General features: G+C 55.4%; 1 protein-coding gene across 7 annotated transcripts; it reads left to right on the top strand.

The window, feature by feature from the left end:
- The first annotated feature begins 129 nt into the window (after positions 1 to 129).
- FLOT2 (flotillin 2) lies at positions 130 to 16,131 on the top strand. Of its 7 annotated transcripts, none has more exons than XM_079904325.1 (11): positions 130 to 151; positions 5,887 to 5,968; positions 11,120 to 11,210; positions 12,147 to 12,270; positions 12,720 to 12,838; positions 12,957 to 13,070; positions 13,172 to 13,291; positions 13,381 to 13,595; positions 14,007 to 14,190; positions 14,499 to 14,648; positions 14,764 to 16,131. In XM_079904325.1, exons 3-11 carry the CDS (start codon positions 11,136 to 11,138, stop codon positions 14,800 to 14,802), a joined length of 1,140 nt encoding a protein of 379 aa, XP_079760451.1. In that variant the 5' UTR covers positions 130 to 151; positions 5,887 to 5,968; positions 11,120 to 11,135; the 3' UTR covers positions 14,803 to 16,131. The 7 variants fall into 7 exon arrangements, with proteins under 7 accessions (XP_079760451.1, XP_079760455.1, XP_079760450.1 ...); XM_079904324.1 differs by lacking the exons at positions 130 to 151; positions 11,120 to 11,210 and adding exons at positions 352 to 544; positions 9,010 to 9,100; XM_079904323.1 differs by lacking the exon at positions 130 to 151 and adding an exon at positions 352 to 544.
- Positions 16,132 to 19,734: the final 3,603 nt, after the last annotated feature.

Below are 19,734 nucleotides of genomic sequence, written 5' to 3' on the forward strand. Positions count from 1 at the left end.
GACCGTGTAGCTAGGTAGTTGCATTATCCCCTTTTTCCAGAGGCGGGATTAGGCAGCCAGGTAAGGGACTCGCCCAAGGTCTCCCAGCTAGTAAGAGCAGGGGCTGAAATTGGAGCCCCGGCAGGCTGACTCCAGGGCCGGCCGCTGTAAGGTGGGTGCTGGGAGGTGAGAAAGGGCAGGGCGGTTGTTATCGAGGCGCCCGGCGGGAGTGGAGGGACGCCTTTGAGGGCTGGGCCCCGCTATGGCGACCCCGTGCCATAAAGCGTGTTGACCGCCGCGGCTTGAGCTCTGGCTGCTTCCCTCGACACGCCAGCCCCGCCTTCCGCCGCCACACTTCCGGTGGGGCCGCGGCCGCGGAGGGGCGCGGGCGGGCGGCCGCTGGGGGTGGCGGGATAGGCTGGGCGCGGCCGGCGGTGCGGGCGGGCGCGGGTTGCGGGCCGGCTGCTGTTGTCCAGGTCTCTGCGCCCCCCGAGGGCCCTCCGTCCCGCCGGCTCCATGGGCAATTGCCACACGGTGGGGCCCAACGAGGCGCTGGTGGTTTCAGGTGAGCGGGCAGCGAGCGAGGGAGGTGGGTCTGGGACACCCAGGGCCTGGAGGGTGTTTGGGACGGGGGCTGTGCCTGGGAGGGCGGGGGCCGGGCTGGGGAGCGAGCAGGGAGGGGCCAGGCCGGGGAAGGGCTCCGGGGGTGGGGCCTGAGCCTACGGCGTTCCGGGCCGCACCTGAGACCCCTTCCAGGAGGGACCCTCCCCCCAGTACTCCCATTTGCCGTGCTCTGCGCCCTAGGGCACGGGCCAGGGTCTCCCCCGACCTCCCCCGCCCTGAATGTTTAACCGTGTTTATTCCCTCCTTTCTCTGCTTCCTCCCCTGACAGGGTCTCCCCTGTGGCCTAGGGGTTCCCGAACTGAAGCCTTGGGGTTCCGGGAACAGTCTGGCCGGATGTCAGCGCCTGGGACGGGGGTTGGGTCGCAGGTGCACGTCTGGGGAGGGACCCTGGGCATGAATCCTTGGGCTCTGGGCACAGACCCGTTAATTCCCAGCAGGCTGGGTTTGCTGGGGTTAACTGGCACTGCCCGCCCCAGGGACGCGGGTGCGGCCTCTACAGAAACCTGGCTCTGTGTTGCTCTGGTTGCAAAATGCTGCAGGCTCCAGAACTTCTGTGAGCTTAGGTGGGGCTGGGGGACTGCAGTATTGGGGAGGGGAGAGATATCTTGCCTTAAGGCTGCTATTTAAATTGTATGTTTGGGTATCTTGGGAAGTGGCAGAAGCCTTTCAAGCCACGAATTCGTGCAGCCCCTGGCACGGGTGCTGGGGAGAGGCTGTGTTTCCTGACAGCTTGGAGGCCTGTAGCTGCAGGAATCCCTCATATCTTCCCACTGTCAGTGTGGCTTCTCCGCCTGTGCAGAGTTGTTAGGGCCGGCTGCAGAATGAACAGGAGAGGGTGGGCTGTGCCAGGGCTTGTAGCTGCCCACCTTTGAGAGGTGTGATGAATCCATTGGGCACTTTCACCCCAGAACATGGCCTCTGGCTCAGTTTGGATCTCAAAATCCATCTCTCCCCTGGGACGGGAAATCCCCAGTCTCCCTAACTAGCACCTTACTCCAGTGGGGGAATTAAGATCCTTCACTTCCCTAGGAATTCCCTGGTGGTCCAGTGGTTATGGCTCCATCCTTCCACTGCAGGGGGCCCGAGTTCGATCCCTGGTTGGGGAACTAAGATCCTTCACTTCCCTGAAAACCAGAAAAGATAGCCTTGGGGTCACCAGGGAGACCCCCAGAGAGCACTGAGGCCAAACCTGCTCCTCTGTAAGAACTGGGCCAGTCTCCCAGCCACCACTCCTAAAGAAGGTTTTTAGAAACCCAAATCTGCATTGCACTTGGTTTTTCTTGTGGGATTTCTCTCTAGAATCCTAGTGGCGCGGGGCAGGATGGGGGTGGGGGAGCCACTCTTCCGGTTTCACTGGATCTCCTAATCCTGAGGAGACAAAAGGTCCAGTCCTGTCTTTGTGGAGATCCTTGAGACTGAGGAGCAAGAGGAACCCCTGAGATGGGCTGCTCTGTGCCTTCCAGTTACCAGGAACCTGGTCCTCTGGCCAGAGGCCAAGGCAGTGCTAGCTTCGAAGCTGTTTTAGGGGTGCGGAGAGGAGGCCATGCTGAGAATTAAGAGGACTGGAGTCAAGGGAGGGTGGAAGAGGAGAGAGAGAGAGAGAGAGAGAGAGAGAGAGAACGCCTGGCATAATATTACCTTCGGATTTGAGATGATCCAGCTGAGCTGTGGCTCTCTCTAGCACGTGGACTCCCAGCCCGGCGCCCCCCCGCCCCATTACTTGGGCCTGCATCTAAGTCCAGGGGCATCTCACACAGCCTACTTTCAGAAGGAGGATGTTGATAGATTTCATGCATCTTTTCCTCTTGAAAAGTCTGGAGGTTCTTCTTCCTGTGTAACCCCGCTCCTTCATTCTGTAATGTAAAATTTTTTCCTCTGTTTCCGCTTTTGGGAGTTTAAAAGGGGAATCCAAATTCCATACACCTTTCTCTCTTCTCTACAGTAGGTCAGAAGTTCTTAGCCTGGAGTTTGTGGATTGAATGTAGAGGTCTTCGTATTTGGATGAGGGGAGAATAGTACATTTTTATTCACACTAACCTAAACTGATATTTAGCGTTTCTTATGATTATTAACGTCAGCAACAATCCATGATAGTATTAGCAGGTATTTTCCTACCATTCTGCCTTTGTTGCAGGTACCGTAAGAACCATTTATGCTCATCACTACTTTGAAATTAAGCCAGTTGTTAAAATATCTACCACGAGATCTTATTATTTAATGTATTACACAGAGCACATATTACTATATCACACATTTGGTGGTTTTAACATTTTGATAACTTTAATTTGTTTCTTCTGTATCTTATTTTATGCATTTATGAACATTTGGCCATTACCAGACTACTAAGGGAGATTTCGACTGAAGAAATCCCCCTTGTATGGGAGGTCCCTGGTGGTCAACTGGTTAGGATTCGGCACTTTCACTGCTATGGCCCGGGTTCAATCCCTGGTCAGGGAACTGAAATCCCACAAGTCACGCAGCACCGCCAAAAAAAGAAAAATCCCGCTTGTAGAATTGTAGATGGTCTTCTTGACTAGTAGGAAGAAAAGGATGGAAGAGGGGCAGGAAGGGAAAGGAGTGTTCCTGAGAGGGTGGACTGGCGCCTGTGTTTGGGGAGGGCTAAGAGTAGGACAGAGGTCATCATGGGATATTTTTTGATTTTTCAGCTTGGTTGAGGACAGAGCAAAAGAAAGCAGGTTGAGTTAGAAAAAGTGAGCTAACATTAGGAGAAACTTCCGGGTCTGGAGACAGTGAGAACTGGGGAGGTCAAGGAGGGGCCGCCTAAGCGTCCTCTTTTGGGAGTGGTGCTCAATGTGACCAGGAAGCTGGGGGGAGGAAGATGCCTTCCAGGGGAGGAGGCTGCTGGGGGCGGGACAGCCTGGCAGTCCCAGCTTCCTGTTGTTGCTACCCCTGGGAACCTGGCCATGTTGCCCTTGGCTGAGGCCCAGCCTGAGCCGAGACAGCCTGCTCCCAAGGTCAGAGAATGAGTTAAAGGTAAAGGGTGGACAGCCACCCTGGGGTCCCCCACCCCCATCCCGCCCCGCGCCACTACCACCACCCCTCCCACAGCACACTGAGAAGTCCCCGGGGGGGGCGGGGGGGTGAGGAACGAGGAAGTGATGGCTACTCTAGAAGTTATCTCCGGACATGAACCCCTAGGTCTGGCCTGGGTCACTGCAGGAGGCTACCACAGCAAGGAAGCTGTGCCCCAGCCCCGACCAGGCCAGAAGAAGTGGAACAAGCTGTGGTTTTGGACCCTCTTCCAGTTTCACTGGATCCCGAGATGGTTTGGGTTTCAAGTTGACTGCTTGTCCTTAGCGGCTTCCCTTACCCCGTCCCCAGGGCAGAGAAGCCTGCAGCGCCTTACCTTGAGCAGCGGCCCCGAGAACCCGTATCTCCAGGACCTAAGACCTCTTCCTGCCCCTGTGCACGCTGCGGGGCTGCTCCTGGCCCCTGGGCCTCGGGCTCGGCTGCTCGCACCCTGTGCATAGAGCAGACCAGGACACAGGGCTGGCCGCTCCGTGGGCCGTGCCAGACACCGGCCCTCTGACTTGGCAGGCCCGACGCTCCTGCGGGGTCCTTGTTCCTTTGCCTCCGCCTGTTTAAAACTTGTCTCTGGTTTGTGGTTCTCTCTGTTGTCTCTGCTCGGTTGTCGGCCTGACCACCCACCCAAACCCAGGCTCTAGACCTGCAGTGTCCGATATGGTAGCCACAAGCCACAGGTGGCCACTTAAATTTAAGTTAATTAAATTAAAATGCAGTTCCTTGGTTACAGCCGCCACATTTCAAGTGCTCAGTAACAAATGTCCCTGGTAGGTGCTTTGTTGCACAGCACAGCTGGGGAGCGTTTCTACCGTCGAAGGAAGTTCTCTTGGACAAGACTACTCTAGGAGTCATCCCCCCACGTGAACCCCTAGGGCTGGCCTGGGTCACTGCAAGAGGCTGCTTCTACCCAGCCTCCCTGACCCAGGTATCTTCCTCCCACTGCAAAGTGGTGTTTCTAAAATATAAATGTAACTGTTGCTCCTTAGCTTAAATGACTCCCCCATCACTCAGACACACACACACACACACACACACACACACACACACTCTCACACACACACACACAAACACACACACACACACACACACACACAAACCCTGTCCTTGGCCTGATACCCAAGACACTCCATGATCTGCCCTCTGCCCCTCCACCCTGCCTTGTCCCCTCCCAAGGGGCCTGAGAGACACTGTAACCCAGATATACAAAACTACGCCCTGACCTTTGACCATGGGAGACAAACACCCTAAGGCTTTCCTGAAAACCCGTTTGTGAACGAGGAAATGATGACACCCACTGGCATTTTCCCCATTACGTTTCCTTTGAATCGTCTGTTTCTGAACATGTCTGCACTGCAAGTGAACAGCCCCTCTTGCTTTTACTGAGTTTTCTTGAACTTGTTGAGTAATTTTGGCATCAGCAGAAGGGTTTGTGACAAGAATTTCAAGAATTGATTTTTCTCGTTTCTGTATAGAGAGCTGCCGTACGTGTCCACGGCGTGAATCAGGTCGTGGCCAGGTTCAACATGCTATTTAGTTGATACACAGTTTTTCCAGGAATCACTTCCTTTTTAGGCCTTTTCCCTTTCTCTTTTCCAGTTGGTACCATGAGTTGGGCTCTGTTATGAGGCCTTGCCTTCCCCATCCACTCCCACAAGAAGAACGAATTCACTCTGAACCCCTGGGAGTAGAGAACCAGCCTCACTGTTGGACACGAGCAAGGCCCCAACCTTGGCTCAGTCTGTCTTCCATTAGCCTCCCACCCGCATTCCCTCTGTGACTGCACTCACTCTGATAACAGGCGAATCGCATAGTATGACCATCATCCCAGGAAAAGGTCCCTCCTCCTAGTCTCACCTCTTTTAAGATAGGAATTTTATCTTCATCTCTGTTTCCCTAGCATGAAAAAATATTTGTTTGCCGAATGGATGGTTGAATCAAAGATGGAAGCTTTTCCATTCACTCCTGCCCACTGACCTCTCATCTGTTCTCTGAAAGCACTTACATTCTGAACTACTCATTGGCTACCCTCCTTTCTATGCAAATTGCCTGTCTACCAAACTAGATCCCAAGGCCCTTCAGGGCATACCTTCCATTTATTTGTAACCTCAGCACCTGGCACCCAGCAGTGGGAGTTGTCAAGTGTCAGAGCAGGCGAAGGCCCAGAGCTGCTGTTGGCGGCATGGAGGGTAGACAGACCCAAGAACTGACTGACCAGCAGTGGTTTGCTTTGCTCTCCAGGGGGCTGTTGCGGTTCTGACTATAAACAGTATGTGTTTGGCGGCTGGGCCTGGGCCTGGTGGTGTATCTCCGACACTCAGAGGTAAGGGCCTGGGGGCCAGCAAACCGGGCATCCTGGTGGGCAAGGGAGAAAAGGGTTTCCATCCTTACCCCCTTCACCCCACAGGTCAGCTAGAGCATCTACCACTTGCTGCCTTCCACTCTGGGGGGCGGGACCTCCTAAGAAGCAGATGAAATGGGTTACACAGGGATGCAGGAGGTCTGTCTGTGGGCACCTCCTCCTTGGTGGGTGTGCTTTTTTCCATTGAGGGCATTACTTCTGTCCCAGAGAATTCAAGCAGAATGCTAATGCCCTGATTCTAGCTCAGAGTTATTCGCGAAGCCTTAATTACACACCTGTTTGGAGTGGGTCTAAGAAGGGAAGAAGGGCTGAAGGGACCCCTTACACAAACCCTCACCTGTGCAGGCCCTGGGACAATGCAGGCAGGGCCTAAATGGCAGAGAATGGATATACAGTCTAAAGGGGCTCTGACAGCAGCGTGTTAAAGGCAAGGGGTAGGGATCTAAGGAATTGGCTCTGGGGCCGGGCAAGACGGCTCTGGACCTCCTAAGTCAGTCTGGAGAGACTTACTCGGGGAAGGGAGGTTTCAGCTCCCCAGAGGGCCCACCGTCAGGCTCTACCTGCTGGCTTTCCCAGAGCCTGCCGCAGGGGTGGACTTGGCCTGGGCCTCTCCTGCCCCCTCACTGCCCACCCAGGAGGAGATGAGGCCCGGGCACCTCTCCACCAGCACCCCTTCCTGACTATGGGAGATCAGGCGAGGGGCCCAGATTCTTCCAGGCCAGGACCCAGGCAACACAGGCAGTAGAGCTGCGAAAGTGCGGGCATGTTGGCGGCGGTGGGGGTCATCTGAAGGGGAAGCAGCAGAGATTCCAGTGAAATCCCCTTCCTGGATCCCAGCCCCACCAGTCAGCAGAGAGATGCCCCATGGCCACACTGAGCTGCTAGTGCTTGGGGCTTCAGGGAGTCTGAGGGTGTTGGCTAGTGTCAGGGGCATGGGAAGCATGTCACCGCTTTTAAACTTCACTGATTTCTCACTAACCCCCTCCACTGTTCCATCTCTCCCCGCACCTGGCCCTGCCTGAGTTGAGGGATCCCGGGGGACTCTTCTGGCCCAAGGCCAAAAGTGTCAGAGAGTAATCAGTACTGGTCACAGCTTCCTCTCAGGCGGATCCTAAGCACTCCTGAGGGGGCCAGTTGGCCTGTCAGAAGCCCTGAGGTACCCTCCGCAGAGACACTGTCACCCCACCCCACCCGCCATGGGGCGACAGAGCATCTTGTCAAGACACCTCGACATACAGCCATGCCGAGAGTTTGCCATTTGCTCAGAGACCTGTCCTGCCCGGGCATCCACTGCTGGGGCAACACCCAGCAGCCCTTTCTCCACATCCATGGTCCCCGCTCTGTCTTCTTGCTCCAGGGAGCAGAGCCCCAAGACAGGAGGGCCAAGCTCCTCTGACAGCAGGCTTGGAAGTGAGGGGTGGGGGCCCTTGTCCTCATCCTAGGAAACTGATCTCCCACATCCAGGCTCAGCATCCTCCCTCTGGTCCCACTTGCTGGGTAGTCTGAGCCTGCAGCCGCTCCCCTTCCTGGGCCCTGTTTGGGGCAGCCCCTTCCCCAGCCCCTAGCCTGCTTGGGGGACATCTCCACAAGCTGGGGCCTTTATTTCCCTAGGCTGGCAGGAGCCTCTCAGGTCAGAGTAGAGGTTTCTAGCCCAGCCTCCCTTTTGAGATACTTTCCACAGCCATCCTACATGTCACCCTCCTTGGTGTCAGCCATTCTTCTCCAGAATCAGGGAAGTTCCTCCTGCTGCACTTTGCTGCCACATCCTGTCCTATCCTGAGGCCCTGATGTGGGCAGCTCTCTCTCCCTTGCCCGAGTGATTCCTCCACCTCTGGCATCTGAGCTGCAGCCTCCTTCCTTCGCTCCCTTACTCCCTCCCTCCTCCCTCTTTCCTGTCCCCCTCTCTCCTCCTTCCCCAAAAGAGAGCTTGGTGGGTTCCTGTCTGAGCTGGGTCTAGAGTCCTCTCAGACCCAAGGGTGCTATTTTTAGGGGCTCGAGTGAAGGCAACCTTTGCACATCTGCATGGCTGGAGCCCCCAGGGCTGGCACTGCGAGAGTAGAGTTGGGGGATCCACATTGCCTACTGCTCCCCGTCCCTCCAGTCCACCTGCTTCTGCTCCGTCACCTCAGCCTCCCTCCTCCCTTCCTCTGGTGTAAGGAACCTTCCATGCTGTCCACAGCCTGGCCTCCGCCTGGCCCAGCACCCTGCACACACTCTCACACACGCTGCCCTAGGAAGGCCCAGCTGGGGGGGGCCAGGTAGCTTTGAAGCACTTGGTTTCCTTTGCCATGACTCTGTGCTGTGCCCAGCTCTAGAAATTCCAAAGTGAACGACTCCGTTGTTTCCCAGTTGTTGTTCCTGTGACTATCCTGGCAGGGGCGCACTTTCTGCCCCAGCCTTCCTGGACACGCCCTTCCCCCTGATCAGAAAATCCAAAAATCTAGGGAGGGGGCTTTTCTGGCCCTAAATTGCCTTCTTAGTGATATGAAGCACAGGCCTTGAGGGTTTGTGCCCCCAGCAGGATTCAGTATTTTCTGTGGCTTATTGATCCCCAGAGTGGCCTCCCCCGCCAATTCTGGAAACACAGGTTAGCCTGTGTCCGGAGGGTGGAGCTGAGGCTGTCTCGCAGATTGTGCCAGGAATCTCCTGGGAAAGTGAGGTGGTGGGTAACCCAGGTGCCCTATGCACAGGCCTCCCAACCTCAGGTCACAGGCCCAGGGCATTGGCAGCCTTTTCCTCCAGCCCAGTAGCTCCTCACTGGAAGGGTATGGGGGCTAGAGAAGAGACCCAGAGGCCTCAGGCCAGCAAGGGGGTGTCTCTGTCCCCCAACGGCCCTAGGCTGAGCTGGCAGCGGGGGGGAGCTGAAGTGCTAAGAGCAGCCCCGCCCCACCCCCCAGGCGTCAGGCTTTGGGTGCTTGTCTGGTAACCACTGTGTGTGTTTGCTGTGTCCCCTCCTACCCCTTCCTGTCCCTACCTCTCCCCACCCCCTGGCTGCTCCTCAGACTGTCTCTGGAGGTTATGACCATCCTGTGTCGCTGTGAGAATATTGAGACGTCGGAGGGGGTCCCGCTATTCGTAACAGGGGTTGCACAGGTAATAACCCACCTGCTTCCCTCCTCTGTGTCTAACCTTCTCTCTTCCTGCCCTGCGGGGCCTGGCAGGCAGGCGCCGGATGGACTCCACTTCTGAGAGTGTGCCTCTCTCCCCTCTGCTCCCACCTCTGCTGCTCTGGGTGGCAGGGTGGATCCCTACAGATCCCCAACTCCCTTGCCCTCGCTCACTGGGGCTGCTAGCGGGGAAAGGGCGAGGGCTTCTGGAAGCTCTGCCCAAGTCTGCCAGTGGGGGTCCTTGGATGACAAGCCTAAATTGGGAGTAAGTTGAGGCAGGAGACACAGGCCCTCTAGTGACAGAGCTGGGCTGTCTGGGCGGAGGGTTCCGGCCTAACGACTCCTACAGAAGTCCTAGCCCTCCAGGCACCACGGAGCCCCTTGCCAGCCCCTGCTCCAGGCTGACACCTCAGTGTCAAGCCCTAGTCCTCCCTGCAGGGCCAGGAGATGCGTCCCAGGGGGAGTTCTGTTCACCTCGCCACTTGACGCCCCCCAATTTCCTGCCCCTAATTTGTGTTGAGGGACCTTTGAGCAGATCTCTTGTCACCAGACTTCAGCTTCCGCATCCGTGAAATGGGGAGAATTACGCCCTCCCTGTGCCTTGTAGGAATATTGGAAAGGCGAGTAGAACAATATGAGGGCGCTTTGGGATTTTCAGGGAAGAAGTGCTAGAGGAACCCCATCTGTACCATGAACACGATCTCATGATCTCACTTGGAAAAGCAAGTGACCTGCTGTCTCACTCCTCACTGCCACGCAGCCGTAGCTATGAAACCCTTTCTTGAGCAAGGGCGTTGAGCAACTCCAAGTGCTTCCTTCATGACATGCAAGTTCCCATCTTCATTGCTTCATTCACCAGCTCCCTGTTGAGCACCTTGTCAGCTCCAGGCACTGAGGAGGCAGCGATGAACATCAGAAAACCCCTGGCTTCTCAGAGCCTGCATGCTGGCAGGTCCCCAGGCTGGAAGAGACCTACATGTCACCTTACCCATCCCCTTCCCTCTCATGAAATTGTCTTCCAGCTTATCAGGCAAAACCCCGGCACCACCACACCGTTCCTCACCCATCATGTTATCCCTAATGGGAAGGGGACTGTCCCCATCGCACCCACCCCTGTAGCCACAGGAGGGAAGGCCTCAGGGCAGAGGCCTGAGAAGAAGCTCAGAGCGCCTTGTGTGGAATGAGTAGGGTCCAGGCCTCTCTCGACCCGCTTCCAGAGCAGCCTCATCTCCCTCCAAACCAACGTTCTACTTGAAACGGCTGCAAATGCCCAGGTCCCTTTTCAGCTGGGTGCTGTGGACCCTCGAGGACTCAGGTTGTCTGGGCAGAACAGCTCTTTGTAGGATTAGTGCTCCCTGGCCAGGAAGCTCTAGTGTGACCCCAGCCCTTTCCCCCGCTGGCCCACCTGGCCCCAACCCCAGAGGGTGGGCTTCAAGTCCTAGCCTGTTGCCAGGTAGAGGGACCAGGCCGGGATTCCTGCGCAGGGGGCAGATTCCCAGCGTGCCAGGCTACACGGCAGAGCTTTCTCAGCAGCCTCCTGGGGCATCCCAGGGTGTGAGCAGACCCAGGGAACAGGTGAGGGCATCCCTGGACGGCCCGCACAGCACGGCCTAGAGGACCAGCATTGACATGCTGTCCCAGGACACACACACAACTACATCTGTAGACTCTGCCCACCCCCGATCCTCCAGCCCAGACCACCCACAGCCAATTCTCCTCTGCTTCCCTTTCCCACTCCTCCAGCCAGGCTGACCTGAGCAGAGGACACGTGTGCACGTGGGTAGCACACTCCACTCCTTCCTGTGAGCCCTCTGCACCCCACCCCCTGCCTGCTTTCCCACCCATCTCCTCCTCACATGCTCCCTGCTCTGACCCCTTAGAGGGTCCTCCCCCGCAGCAGGACCCCTGGCCCATCCCAGCCGGAGCAGTGAGGTGTCGCACTCTTTCCCCGCACCCCAGGCCCTGGGCCCCCAGACCCATGTCCCTGTTTTGCGTTTCTTGGCAGGATTTCCCTAGAGATTATGACGTTGCAGCCCCGCTGCGAGGACGTAGAGACGGCCGAGGGGGTAGCTTTAACTGTGACGGGTGTCGCCCAGGTATAGTAACTCAGCAGCCCCACGCATGTCCGTTGAGCTGCCTCGTCCCCATGCTGGGGTTTGGGGGGGAGGAGGAGAGGACGGCAGCCAGGGGCAGTCTCCCTCCAGCGCCCCTGCCCCCGCCCCCCCTGCCAAGAGTGTCATCGCCACTGGAACGCACTCGGCCTCTTGGCCGCCCAGCAGGACTAACAGACACCCCTTCTCTCCCCAGCGGGCCCACGGAGGACAGAACCAGTGCTGAGAACTCCTGTCTCACTAACCCCACCCCGTTCTTTGCAGGTGTCAGAAATGCCAAGCCCCAGACTCCAAGCCTTCCCTGTTCCCTGGGTAGGGGGCTGCAGGGTGGGGACCAGAGGGCGAGGCCATGTGAGGCAGGGGAGCTCTGGAGTCGGAGGCCGTGTTATCTTCCCAGCTCAGTGCCTGGCCAAGGGGCTTCCTGCTCTCCAGAAGCCCACACAGGGCAGGTTCAGCCATGTTCTAGGCCTCTGGTGAGGGGGTTGTCGGCTTAGTGCCTTGGGAGAGAAAGGCAGGAGGATGCCCACCCTCGGTGGCGGACCCCGGACCTGTCTCCTGCCCTGTCCCGGCTCTCTTTCCTAGTCTGTCTGTCTGTCTGTGCCCCTATTGCTCATTCTCCTTTTTGCAGAGACCTGCAGGCTGAGGGGCAGAGAGTGGACTGGAGGGGTAGTGGGGAGCCCCAAATGCCCAGGAGAGAGGCCATGGCAGGGCCTGGGGCTGCCAGTGAAGATGAAGCTTCTCAGTATGAGTTCCTCCTGTCTTCTCCACACTGGAGGCTTCAGACAGACTCCACCCCCTCCCAGCCCCTAGGCCTCCAGGTCCTGAAAAGGAGGGGAGGGGTACCATCACCATCCTCCTGGGTCTGGGGCCTCCGTCTGCCTCCCTCCAGCCTGGCTCAGGCGCCTCTGTGACTACCGGCAGGTGAAGATCATGACCGAGAAGGAGCTCCTGGCCGTGGCCTGCGAGCAGTTCCTGGGCAAGAGTGTGCAGGACATCAAGAACGTCGTCCTGCAGACCCTGGAGGGGCACCTGCGCTCCATCCTCGGTGAGGCCCTGCCCAGCCCAGGGACCCCTCTGCTGCCTTCAAGGAGCCTCACAGTGTCCCCAGGCCATGGCCAGGGAGGGGACAGGGCGAGCAGGGGGTTCTGTCTGTCAGTCCCACTGAGAGGCTTCTAGCTGAAAAGCTGATACCTTTTCCGTCAAGTATTTCCTTTCAAAACATGAGGTGACTTGAGTGAAGAGGAGGGCATTGAAGTAGGGGGGGAGCGGCTGCCAGTCTGGTCAGGCACCTGGTGCTGCTTGGGACACTTTTCCTCATCCTGCCTGGACCCTGCAGGAGGAGGCTCAGTGTTAGACACTGTTAAGAAGAAACCAAGGAAGACCCAGCTCTGACCGCGTGACCCCTGCTATACTCAGACCTCCGCCTGCATGCCTCCTCCCTTTCCCAGCTGGCTGGGCCCCTGGGGAGCCAGCCCACGATGCTTCTGCCCTCAGGGACCCTGACAGTGGAGCAGATCTATCAGGATCGGGACCAGTTTGCCAAGCTGGTGCGGGAGGTGGCAGCCCCCGACGTCGGCCGCATGGGCATCGAGATCCTCAGCTTCACCATCAAGGTGCAGTGTGATGGGAAGCCTGTGGCCTCTGCGTCCATCCGGGAGTGGGGAGCTTGGCCAGAGGAGAACCTTTATGCCTCTGACTGTTCCCAGGGATGACTCCCCCTTCCCTCCCCAGGACGTGTATGACAAAGTGGACTATCTGAGCTCCCTGGGCAAGACGCAGACCGCTGTGGTACAGAGAGATGCCGACATCGGAGTGGCCGAGGCTGAGAGGGATGCAGGCATCCGGGTATGTGGGCTTTCCTTCCCAGCCCCAGGGACAAGGAGCTCCGGGGTGGTGGGACCACGGTTGCTCAGGGGACCCTGAGCACCTGCCCCTCCTGCTCCCAGGAAGCCGAGTGCAAGAAGGAGATGCTGGACGTGAAGTTCATGGCAGACACCAAGATCGCCGACTCCAAGCGAGCCTTCGAGCTGCAAAAGTCAGCCTTCAGCGAGGAGGTCAACATCAAGGTGAGAAGCCGTAGGGCATCCCGAGTTGGGGCTCAGGGCCCAGGACTTGGCAGCCAGCCTCTGACATGCTGACCACACTCCCGCCCCAGACGGCTGAGGCCCAGCTAGCTTACGAGCTGCAAGGAGCCCGTGAGCAGCAGAAGATCCGGCAGGAAGAGATTGAGATTGAGGTCGTGCAGCGCAAGAAGCAGATTGCAGTGGAGGCGCAGGAGATCCTGCGCACAGACAAGGAGCTCATAGCCACAGTGCGCTGCCCCGCCGAGGCCGAGGCCCACCGCATACAGCAGATCGCCGAGGGCGAGAAGTAGGTGCCGCTGGGGCCCGGGCTGGGGGATTAGTCCAGCTCCTCTGCCACCCATGCACTCCCTCCACTCCTGACCGAGCTTGGGGGCCCCTTCTCCCCCACTGTGAAGTAGGAGTGACCCGCCTCCCCCACGGGATTGTTGTTAGGAAGACTGAATTTGATGTAGGAGGTTTAAGGGCCTGGTATGGTGCCTGGCACAGAGGGCACCTCTGCTTGGTCCCCTCTCTCATTTGCATCTGGGAGCCAGTGCCCTCTCCTTGGCCAGATCCAGAAGGCCAGGGCACCCCCCTCTCGTGGGTCCCCCACCCCTGACACCTGCCAAAGCAGAGGCTCGGGGTTTGTTGGCCCCCAGGCAAGGCTGGAGGGGCCCCCGGCACTTCCCACTGATCCTGCCCACCCGGGCTCCCCCAGGGTGAAGCAGGTCCTCTTGGCACAGGCAGAGGCTGAGAAGATCCGCAGAATCGGGGAGGCGGAGGCAGCAGTCATCGAGGCGATGGGCAAGGCAGAGGCTGAGCGGATGAAACTCAAGGCTGAGGCCTACCAGAAATACGGGGACGCAGCCAAGATGGCCTTGGTGCTGGAGGCCCTGCCCCGGGTGAGGCTCCCACCCCAGCCTGGGACTGGCTGGGCAAGCGCTGGACTTCTCTGGACTTTGTCCGTAACACAGCGACAGGCTGGCTGGGAGGGTTAAATTGGGGAGTACTCAGCAGTGGGGAGAGAACCCCACAACAGGCATAGGCTCATCCCTAACCCACTGGGCCATCTGACCATGAATTGCAAATGAAGGCCACCCAGGCTACACTGGGATTGGGTGAGGTAGAGACGGGAGGGAGAGATGCTGGACAGGGCAGGTGGATGGAGTCTGAGTACCAACCAGCTCCCCTCCCGCCCCCCGCCTCCTAGATTGCTGCCAAAATCTCCGCCCCCCTGACCAAAGTCGATGAGATTGTGGTCCTCAGTGGGGACAACAGCAAGGTGACCTCAGAGGTGAACCGACTGCTGGCCGAGCTGCCTGCCTCTGTGCACGCCCTCACGGGCGTGGACCTGTCTAAGGTGGGTGTCTAGCCATCTGCGGTGGGTTGCTAGGCAGCCCAGTGGACTGGCCCAGGCGGAGCGGCCGGTTGGGGGCCCCGGAACCAAGGCCTCATGGCATCTCCCATCCTTGCAGATACCGCTGATCAAGAAGGCCACCGGTGCACAGGTGTGAGGTCCCGAAGGCTCACACCGTTCAGCAGCCACCGCCCCCTCTTCAGCACCCGTTTTAGTACCACAGGGACAACGGGAACGTTACTGACTCTGGTGCCTTATTTTGTAGGGACCAGGAGTGCTGCGTGTTCAGGCCTCTGGCTGTCTTCCCTTCTCCCCTGTCTCTGTCTGTCTACATCCTCTTCTCCTCTACCCCACACCCTCATTTTCACTGCCACATTTGTCTGGTTTGTCTCTTCCGCCCTTATCTTCCTGTACGTTTCTTCCTTTGTCTGTTTGTCTTTTTCTCTCCCCTCTCCTCCCATCCTCTACACACATCATGTAGTTTAGGCTGAAGATGTTGAGTATAATCATTGTCTGTCTGTTGGGGGGTGGCCCTGCTGCTCCTCAGAATCCTGGTGCCTTGAAGTTTTCTGTGCATCTGTCCATCCCCCCTGTGGCCCCAGCCAGAGCTTCAGCATGGGTGCAGGGATTCTGGGTAGGACGGCCACCCTGCCCTCTCCTGGCCTGGTCCCTGCCCCCAGGAAGCCCCCAGTCTCGCACACTCTGGCCCTTCTCGGCCCAGGTTATCTGTGGCTGCAGGCCCAGGGCCAGCACCATTCACTAACCCCGTGCCCAGCCCCAGGCCTGCTCTCATACCTTACCTCTTTCTCCCCCGCCCAGGGGCACGGAGGGAAGGCCTCCTGTGTAGAGCAGCTCCCTCAGTTTACTACTGCCTTAGGAGGCCCCTGCTTGTGCTCAGGGAAGTCCCCTTCATGGACATGTCCCTACTAGGTGGAGTGGGGCTTGGTCCCAACTCTGCTAAGCCCTTCTGGGATCAGGATCTAGCCCTTCTGGAGACTAGAAAGTGTAGAGACCCTCTTCCTACCAGGGCTGTACTGTTCTGGGTGTCGGGCTGGGCCCTTCCAGTGGGCAAAGCTCTGGTACCCTATACAGAATCCAGTGCTGTAGACTGGCCAAGACTCCACACCCCTTGTGCCAGCTTCCTTCCTGGCCAGAGTGACTAGGTTCCAGCCATGGGGAAGCAGCCCAGTCCTCTGTGTCCTTGCTCCAGTGGAGGCAGAAGAGCCCAGGACCCAAGCATCCTGTGGTCCCAGTCCCCCACCCCTTGCCCTGCCCCAGCCTGTGTAGCCGTTCCTGCATGTGGATGCTGCATGTGTGGTCTGGGGCTTGGACGCTGCACTGCCCCGCTGCCCGTCCCTTCTGGTGAAATAAAGATCTGGTTATGCCCACACCCTGTATTGTGTCTTTTGTGAGGGGAGAGACTGGGAAGCAAGGACCAACCAGGTCCCCCACCCCCTACACCCCTTCAGCCTGAAAGCTGCACTTTGCCTGCTCTTCCCCACCCTAGCCACTGGGGGGCACCAGCACCCAGGCCATGCCCCCTTAGCATCCTAGAGCAGGGCCGCCATCGCCCAGGTGCTGAAGCTAGACCTGAGGCCAGGGAGACCTGGCTCCACTGCAGACAGAAGACGGAAGGGGCTGCCAGGTTCACTGCACCCCTGCCCATCGTGAGCCCCACTCGGTAATGGAGACTGTTTCTCAAGAGCTTGAGCCCTGGAGTCAGACTGCTTGGGTTTAAATTTTAGTTCTGTTGTTCATCACCTGTGGAATCTTGGGCAGGTAGCTTCATCTTTCTGGGCTTCAGTATTTGTATTCATTTTACAAATTTAATGCTTCCTATGTGCCAGGAGTTGTCCTAGATGCAGGGGAGACTGCAGTGAATAAAACCAATCCCTAGCTTTTAGAGCTTACATTCAGGTGGGGGGAACAAAATAGATACAAAAACTAGATACAAAATAGATACAAAATAGATACAAAAACTAGATACACACTATGTTAGATAATGGTATGTGCTAAGGAGGAAAATAAACAGGGAAAGGAATAGGAAGTTCGAGAGGGTGTTGAAACTTTAGTGTGAGGAAGGCCTCATTGAGAAGGTAGCACTGAGGAAAGCAAAGGAATGAGTCATGCAGATACCAGAGAAGAGCTTTCTGTCCAGAGCCTCTGACATGGAAGTGTGTCTGGCATGACTGAAAAACCAGCAAGGAGGTCAGTGTGTTTGGAAGTGAGTGAATGAATGAGCAGTGGGGTGAGTGGTGGGAGATGAGGTCAGGATGGAAACCTGTTTCTGGTTCATGTAGAATCTTAATGGGACCTATTTTTGCCTTTGCTCCGAGATGGGAAACCACTGAAGCTCTTCCAAAGAGAAGTGATGTGATCTGACACATGTAAAAAGATCATTCTAGGCACTGAGACAATCCAAGGGAGGCAGGAAAATCTTTTCCAGAAATGGTGGAACAACTGAGTCTAAATGAGAAAAAAATTGGGACTTCCCTGGTGGTCCAGTGATTAAGACTCCGAGCTTCCAACGCAGGGGGCGAGGATTCAATCCCTGGTTGGGGAACTAAGATCCCACATGCTGCGCAGCAAAAATACATAAACAAATGAGAAAAAAATTGAGTCACAAGCCCTACCTCATTCCATATATTGATACAAAAACTAGTTTGAGATGGATCATAGATCTAATGTAAAAAATCAAACCATAATGCTTATAAGACAAGAGCGAAATGTTTCTGTGACCTTCGCACAGGCAAGATTTCTTAGGACAAAAACAACAAAAATAAAGCACTAACCATAAAGAAATTAGACCATCAAAATAAGTCTCTGTTCATCAAAAGAAACTTAAAGTGAGAAGGCAAGCATAGTCCGAAAAAACATTTACAGTATGCGTTTCTAACAAAGGGCTTGCATCTCATTTAAAAAGAGCTCCCAGGGCTTCCCTGGTGGCGCAGTGGTTGAGAGTCCTCCTGCCGATGCAGGGGACACGGGTTCGTGCCCCGGTCCGGGAAGATCCCACATGCCGCGGAGCGGCTGGGCCCGTGAGCCATGGCTGCTGAGCCTGCACATCCGGAGCCTGTGCTCCGCAATGGGAGAGGCCACAACAGTGAGAGGCCCGTGTACCACAAAAAAAAAAAAAAAAGAGCTCCCAGGGACTTCCCTGGCAGTCCAATGGTTAGGACTCTGCGATTCCAGTGTCGTGGGCCCCGGTTCGGTCCCTAGTCAGGGAACTAAGATCCCACAAGCGGCTGGTGTGGCAATAAATAAGTAAATAAAAAGAGCTCCCACAAATCAATAATAGAAACACAACACAATACGAACGTCACTCTTAATGCTCTGCTGAAAATAGAATGGAGAGGGACAGTTGCTTCTTACCTGTATTGCAATAATACAGGTGAAATATGGTGATGACTTGGACCAATGGGGGCTGGTGAGAAGCACTCAGATTCTGGATCTATTTTGAACTAACCAGAGTTGCTGACATTGGGTATAAGAGAAAAAGAGGGGAAAGAAAATGCCCTCAGTATGCCATGTTCATGAATGTAAAGACAGTATTACAGGGACTTCCCTGGTGGTCCAGCACTTCCACTGCAGGGGGCACGGGTTTGATCTCTGGTCGGGGAACTAAGATCCTGCATGCCACACAGTGCGGCCAAAAAAACAAACAGATTCAGTATTGCAAAGATATAATTTCTCCCAAATTGGTCTATAGGTTCAATATAATACCAATCAAAATCCCAAGAGATTTTTAATTGACAGACTAATTCTGAAGTTATGGGGAAATGCCAAAGGACCAAGAATAAGCAAGACAGTCTTGAAAAAGACTAAAGTCGGAAGATTCGAACTATCAGATGTCAAGACTTTTAAAGTTTTAGTAATCAAGACAGTGTGATACTGGCACTTGGTAGACCAATGGAATAGAACAGAAAGTCCAGAAAAGACCCACGCTTGTTTTATGACAAAAGTGGCAATGCAGAACTGTGGGGAAAAGACAGTCTTTTCAATAAACGATACTGGATATCTGGGGGGGTGGGGATGGTTCTTGACCTTGAACCTCACACTGTACATGAAATCACTTCCAGATGGGTTGTGGATCTAAATGTTAAAAGTAAAACTGTAAAACATATAGAAAATAACAGAATATCTTCATGACCTTAGGATAATCAAAAAAGTTTTTTAAACAAGTCAAAACTCAATAACTATAAGAGCAGAAATTCCCTGACGGTCCAGTGGTTAGGACTTGGCACTTTCACTGCAGTGGCCTGGGTTCAATCCCTGGTCAGGGAACTAAGGTCCCGCAAGTCTCGAGGTGTGGCCAAAAATAATAAAAATAATCAAGAATATCTGTTTATCAAAAGACATACTAATCTCCAGGGAATTATACTGAGCAAAAAAGATCAGTACCAAAATGTTACATACTACATATATGATTCCAATTATATAACTTTTATTTTTAATTGTGGTAAATTACACATAACATAAAATTTACCATCTTAACCAATCTGAAGCCTACATTTCAGTGGTAGTAAGTACATTTATATTATTATGTAACCATCACCACCATCCATCTCCCAGAACTCTTTGTATTTTGTAAAACTGAAACTCTACCCATTCAACAATAACTCCCCATTCTTCCTTGTCCCTGGTCCCTGGCAACCAACGACCTACTTTCTGTTTCTATGCATTTCACTACTATACATTCCTCACATAAGTGAAATCATAAAATATTTGCCTTTTTGTGACTGGCTCCTTTCACTTAGTATAACATCCTCAACGCTGAATAACATCCCATTGTATATATTCACCACATTTTGCTTATCCATTCATCTGTTAATGGACACTTGGATTGCTTCCATGTTTTAGCTATTGTTTTTGTTTTGTTTTGTTTTGTCCCCCCCCACTCCATCCTCCCCCACCCCCCCCACCCCCCCCACCGCCCCCCCCCCCCACCACCAGGGATTGAACTCGGGCCCTCAGCAGTGAAAGCTCCGAGTCCTAACCACTGGACTACCAGGGAACCCCTATTTCTAATTTTTTGAGGAACTATATTTTTTTCCACAGCAGCTGCACGATTTTATATACCCACCACCTA

The sequence above is a fragment of the Stenella coeruleoalba genome (genome assembly GCF_951394435.1).
Source record: "Stenella coeruleoalba genome assembly, chromosome: 19".
Classification (NCBI taxonomy): Eukaryota; Metazoa; Chordata; class Mammalia; order Artiodactyla; family Delphinidae; genus Stenella; species Stenella coeruleoalba.